Here is a 6301-nt window from a genome sequence, read left to right as displayed (position 1 = left end):
TTTCAGATTTCCATGTGTTCAAGTCATTTTCTAAAGCATTGTCTCAAGGCATCTCACTTTGGGCTGGAGGTGCTGCTCCTCCTTGCATCACCCTGCTCACAGGTGATGAAACTGAGACCCAGGAGGGGAAGGAAGCTGCTTCTGCTCAGCTGAGGGTCAGCAGAGGCATCGCATGAACCCAGACCCACCCCCGCAGTCTGGTCCTCTCCTGTCCTCCCCGTCTCTCATCTTTATCTTTCTCTCTCTTTCCTTCCTCCCTTCTCTTCCTCCCTTCCCTCCCTCCATCCCCTTTCCTTTTTTGTGTGCTTTGCCCTCTATGTGTGCAGGAGCCCTCTATGCCAGCCTTTCCTGCTCCAGACCAGCCTCTGGTCTGTTTCCCACTCCTCTCATTGACCCGCCTTACAGACGTGAGAAAGTGTTCTTAGTTCTCCACAGAATATAAGCAACTGACACATCAATAATATTTTATAGTCTACAATTATATCCCCACTTGTTTACTCATCTCAAGCAGCACGAACCTCTGTCTTACAAATGATGACACCAAGGCTCCAGGAGGCAGTGTGACTTTGCTGGTGGGATGTCAGGGAGCGGCTTAGGGCGCTGACTTCTCTCTTCACAGATTCTGCAGGCAGCTGAGTTCAAGAGAAGGACTTTGGAAGGTGTGTTCTGCGAACATGGCGGTATTCTGTGATGCTAAGATCATGTGACCCTGGAACATGAAATATCTGGGCCAGGTTGACTTTTTCTTGGGCACACAGCCTCCTGGGGCAGGAACCCATCTAAATGAAATGCCTGGACCTCACGATGACTTGAAAGTGGAAGTTTCTCAGTGTGTGTCTTATTTCCAGTGCTGGCTTGGTTATCTCAACCATGATTCAAAAAAAAAAAAAGATGTTAGCTTCTTAGACGAAGAAAATACTCGTTCATCTCTACAGAGGCTGACTTTCTTAGGCTGCAGGGCTAGCCCATCCCTGCAGACAAAGCAGAAGGGACTGGCTCTAGGATGCGTGTGTGCTCAGGTGTGTCCGACACAGACTGTAGCCCACCAGGCTCCTCCATCCATGGGACTTTCCCAGCAAGAATACTGGAATGGGTAGCCATTCCCATCTCCAGGGGATCTTCTCCACCCAGGGATCGAACCCATGTCTCCTGCATTGCAGGCAGATTCTTCACCACTGAGCCACCGGGGAAGCCCTGGTTCTGGGATACCAGTTCTCTAAAACCAGTTTGCCGGGCTGTTCCCATTTGTGGGAAGCACAGATCCTGCAGCGAGGTTCATGACACCTGCTTCCCAGTGGAGCCTGAGACTCAGAGCGCTGCCCTGACCTGGCCTATTCTGTCAGTACGGAGTGACGGGGCAGGATTTGAAGCTGTAACTTACTGGCTCTTGAAACCATTGTTTTCCTGCAACAACCTGATTTTCACTTTGGCCCTGGGGTTTCATACCCCCAGGGCTAATTCTGAAGTAGGGGGCTCTCCCCTTTGTCTCCTCTTGCATGCCCACGGGGCTTAGGAAGGGATGGATGCCCAGGGAACACCTGTGGGGCTCTGGGCCCGGTGGACACTGTTCACACGGATGTGACCGAGTCCCGATTCCCACCTCATGGCGCTCCGGTCCTGTGATCAGACAGACTCACCCAGACACTTGCTGGACAGCAGTGACGGGGCTGGACCTGCGACAGCCGTGGGCACAGCAGAGGTTCCGGAACTCTCTCGAGTCCCCTCTGGCATTGTCTCTGGACTCCTACCCGGCTTCCTTTATTACACGGTCCTGGCAGCTCTGTGCCCTGCTGCTCCTGCCCCCTGGATTCCCATGGCAGGAGCCCCCCAGACCTCTCTTCCCCACCTGCAGCCGCCAAGAGACAGACTGGCCTGTGAAGGACTGGGTAACTGACCCCCGGGGCAAGCTCTGCGCCATGCCACCCCAGGGGGCCTGATCTTGGGGGTGTCCTTATTCTTCTTGATGTTTCCCTTTTGGGAAATCTTGAATTTCTCCCTCATGTTGTAGGGAAGCAGCATTAAGTGTGCTGGCCCTGGCTACCTGGAAACACACTGCCTTTTGCTTTAGCTCCGAGCAGATGAAACGTGGGCCTTGGAGACAGACAAGGCATCTGGGGAGCTGAGCCCACACTGTACCTGACCCCCAGCATGCTGGCTTGAGCAGGGGGCCTGCCTCCTGAGAGGCCTTTGGGGAAACTCTGATGCTTCCCCAGGGAAGGGGGGCTGGTGAGGCCGAGCGGGGCTGACCTTGATCCCTGGGGAGGGAGAGCAGGGCTGGGTGCCCAGGCTTCCGCTGCCCCAGCCTGCCTCACCAGGCCATGGAACCGCTGGGAGGCCACCAGGAATCCAGTGTCCTTGTGTGCTCGTGGGCTGCATGTGATGTGAGCATAAAACACGGATGTGCTGGGGGGACGAGTTCAGTGCACTGATGAGCGGAGAGAGCTCAGAACATGACAGGTTGGGAATGTTGGTGGGATACTGTCTTTAGTATCCCGTTCGTATTGCTGTTGGCTCTGCCATTAATGCTAATGATAGCAGTGCTAGCTGGTGTCTAGTCACCGTTCCATATCAGAGAAATCACTTGCATCTGGACTGGTCGCCTCGTTCAACCTCAGCTGAGTTTCAGAATAGTCAGATGGAGGGACAGGCGGGCAGGGGGGTCATCCCCACAGTGCAGCGGTGGGATTAGAGGCTGAGGGATCTCCGGCCACAGCTGCCCTTCCCTTATAGGGGTGGACGGGGGGGGGACAGTCTGACCCTAGCAAGCATCCCATCAGCTCCCAGTTGTCCCGAGGAAATGGCCACCCAGGCAGTTTACTATGCACATCGCACGAGAGCTGTGGTGTCCTTTGCTGGCCATGGGGGTGCCCAGTGGGGTGTGAGCTTTATATCTGAAATCGCTGGTCACCCTCCCAGTGATCCTGCTGGTGTCTGCACATGGCCTTCCAGGGTGGCTGCCTTTGGGGTCCCATGGCTAGAAAGGTGCAGGTGTGGGCCAGAGATGTCTGTCTGTCTGTCTTTCTCTCCAATAACACAATAACTTAGAATGTTCGGCCGTAGAATGCACTCCGTAAACATTTTTAAAGTATTTGTGTGTGTGCATGTGTGTGTGTGTGGACGTATGCATACATGCGTGCATCTTAATTTCTAGGTAAAACTGGAAATGTGTGATGTGTCTGTGAGAAAACGAAACCTCTCTCACGGGCGTATTATAAGAACTAAGTAAGAAAATATTTGTAGAAGACATCCTGCAGGGTCTAGCCCATAGCATTTTCTTCTAAATATTACTTACAGGTTCATCAGTTCATTGATTCATTGAATGTCCGACATCCTCATTTCACAGATGGAAAAGCCCCAGAAAGAGGCATTGGCTTGCTCTGTGGTCCTTGGAAAATTGAAGGAGAGTGGGGAGCGGGATGAAGGTCTTGGTGGAATCCTTTGATTTGAAGGAGATGGTGTGGGAGCTGGATGGGAGATAAGGGGTCCTCGGGTTCCCTGTTCCTGAGTTGCCCCCCTGCTGCACCTCCAGGGAGCATGGGGGTGGGATGAGGAGGCCCCCACACCTGCTCCATGGGCACGTGTGTTGCATGCTTCCTCTTGATTTGCTGGAACGGAGTTTGCCCCAGCTTAAGAAGCATTTTTGATACCTGGCCTAGCCCAGCATTTCTGGTGTGATTTTTCCTCCCAGGGATGCTTGGGTTGTCACACCCGGGGAGTGGTACCTGGCATCCAGGGCCCCTGGAGGACACCCTGAATCACCCAGGGCAGCCTCCCCGCCCCCAGCAAAGACTGACCCATCTGGTGCTGGGGGACCCAGGTCGAGAACCCTGCTGTGGCTGATGCTCTGCTCGCATGTGTGACTGGGGCCCGGAGTGGGGCGGCCACGTGGCGAGTTACTGAGAGGCAGGGCTGGGGCGTCTCACTCCCACCGTCAGGCACATACAGACCCCCCAGGGGTCTGGTTAAAACGTGGCCCCCGAGGCAAGGGTCTGGAGAGAGGCCCGCGGCCTGCATTTCTTGCCCTCTCCTGGAGGCATCCAGGCTGCAGATCTGCGTGTTGCCGCCCTCTGAGTAGGAGCATCTCAGCCATGATTCCCGTCTGGCGCATCCTCTGCTGCCACAGCGGAGAGCCTATGTCCAGCGCGGTCCTCACCCTGTCTTAACCTCTCTTCTCTCTCTCCCCTCCTAGGGCTCCCTGGGCCTGCCGGGTCCCCCAGGAAGAGACGGCAGCAAAGGCATGCGGGTATGTCTGTTCTGGGGGCCTGCTGATCGGAGCCCCTGTCCTTGAGGGGGGGTGGCCTTCGCCAGGGCCAGGCTCCAACTGGGCACCTTTGTACCAGGATCGTCCCAGGTCCCTGGAGGTCAGCCTGGTAACTATCACCACACCAGCAGCTCTGGCCACCGGGCGTCACCTGGCTGCCCCTGGGAGCTGTTTTCACAGTTGGTTGACCAGCAGTTCTGGGCTCTTGTCCCAGTGCCTGGAACTTGGAATGGAGCCAGGGGACCCAGTTCCCAAGTCCTCAGTTCATAGCTTAAGTTGGAGGGGGCCCCATAGCCCACGTGTCCAGCCGGCCCGCCTGCAGTGGGCACCTGACTCCCCCTCTGCCTCCCCGGCCTCTGAGTCGGAACACACCCCGGGACCCCAGGTGGAAGTGATCTCAGCTCAGGTGGGTCCGTCTGACCCGGGATAAAGAGGTCCTCTTCGCCACCAAGAACTCAGTTTGGGTCCTCAGTGGCTCCTCACCATCAACGCCAGCTGCTGTGCTTTCTCCGCTCTTCCATCCGGCCTGGTTCTGTGGACCAGCAGAACTGGAGCGTGTTGGGGGTTCCAGTGACGAAGGCCTACAGTGAAGATCAGCTCCTTTGCTTGTCGGAGGCACTTCTGGGGGGAGCCTAGGTCTCGGCTTGCCGGCCGTTATAGCGCTGTTTCCGTGCTGAGATCCAGTTCTGGGAAGGACGCCCCGGGGCCTGGGCCTGAGTCCCCCGGGTTGTGACCTTGTGCTATTCTCTGTGCTGCAGGGGGAGCCAGGAGAACCGGGCGAGCCGGGGCTGCCCGGGGAGGTGGGCCTGCGGGTGAGTGTTGCTCTGAGCTCTTCTTCTGATGTTTCTGGGCTTCCCTGGTGGCTCAGCCGGTAAAGAATCCGCCTGCAATGCGGGAGATCTGGGTCCGATCCCTGGGTTGGGAAGATCCCCTGGAGAAGGGCTAAGGCTCCCCACTCCAGTGTTCTCGCCTGGAGAATTCCATGGACTATACAGTCCATGGGGTCACAAAGAGCAGACTGAGCGACTTTCACTTTCTGATGTTTCTAGTGCACAGATCTTGATGCAAAACCAACGTTTATGGGCCCACTCGACGCCCTGCAAATGCTTCTCATGCAGCCACACGCCTGTTCGTGTGTGTGTGTGTGTGTGTGTGTGTTCACATCCCTGATGTTTCCTAAATTCTCACAGAAAGTGAATCCTACCGTTCTCTGCCATTTATCTTTTCTAACAAGAGATGTGTCTTTCCTCCCCAGTTCAGATCAATACCACCTGTTCTCTTAATCAGTGCTTACCGTTCCATGATACGGATGCATCATAATTTACACAACTTTGCCTCTGTTTGTGGCCCTCCAGGTTATTTCTAATTTCATTTGTTTTCCACAAAAATCAGTAAATGCACACACCACTGTTATTTTTTTGTTTCAGTAGAGTAGGTGACAAAAATTAGGGTATCTTTGGCTGAGGAAAAAGCACTTTTTAACATTCAGTTCAGTTCAGTTCAGTCACTCAGTCGTGTCTAACTCTTTGTGAGCCCATGGATCGCAGCACGCCAGGCCTCCCTGTCCATCACCAGCTCCAGGAGTTCACCCAAACCCATGTCCATCGAGTCGCTGATGCCATCCAGCCATCTCATCCTCTGTCTTCCCCCTTCCCCTCCTGCCCTCAATCTTTTATTAATGGGTTTTAACAAATATGGCCAGTTTAACAGCCTTAAAGCGGCAGCAGATCCTGGTCCAGGTAGCAGGGGCTCCCGGGCTTGGGACCCCAGGTGGGCTTTGTGAGGACGTGTCCAGGCTGTGCTGGCCCCACGTGAGGTGTGCGTGATGAGCCATGGGAAGCCAGCCTGTGACCAGGAGCTCTGCACGTGTCCAGCCCGGGTCCCAGCATGGCCATGGGGCGCGGCCTCACCAGATTGCTGCACTGGCCTCGTGAGAGCTCAAAGGCCGCTGTGGAAGTCGAGCCGAGCTGCGTGTGAATCCCAGCTCCCCCAGGCAGGGGGTGACATGAGCTCTTCATGGAGAGGGGCAGCAGAGGTGGG

The 6301-nt window shown here is 55.5% G+C and overlaps 1 protein-coding gene across 1 annotated transcript in view; it reads left to right on the top strand.

Annotated features, from left to right (window-relative positions):
* COL22A1 (collagen, type XXII, alpha 1) overlaps positions 1–6301 on the top strand; it is a 226139-nt gene that overhangs the window by 85946 nt on the left and 133892 nt on the right. Inside the window, exons 14-15 of the mRNA XM_010834806.1 lie at positions 4190–4243; positions 5020–5073. Coding sequence (XP_010833108.1) covers positions 4190–4243; positions 5020–5073 — 108 coding nt within the window. The remainder of the gene's footprint in view (positions 1–4189; positions 4244–5019; positions 5074–6301) is intronic.

Source organism: Bison bison, unplaced genomic scaffold (genome assembly GCF_000754665.1).
Source record: "Bison bison bison isolate TAMUID 2011002044 unplaced genomic scaffold, Bison_UMD1.0 scf7180017864036, whole genome shotgun sequence".
In the NCBI taxonomy this organism is placed as follows: Eukaryota; Metazoa; Chordata; class Mammalia; order Artiodactyla; family Bovidae; genus Bison; species Bison bison.
This window is presented reverse-complemented; position numbering and strand designations above follow the sequence as displayed.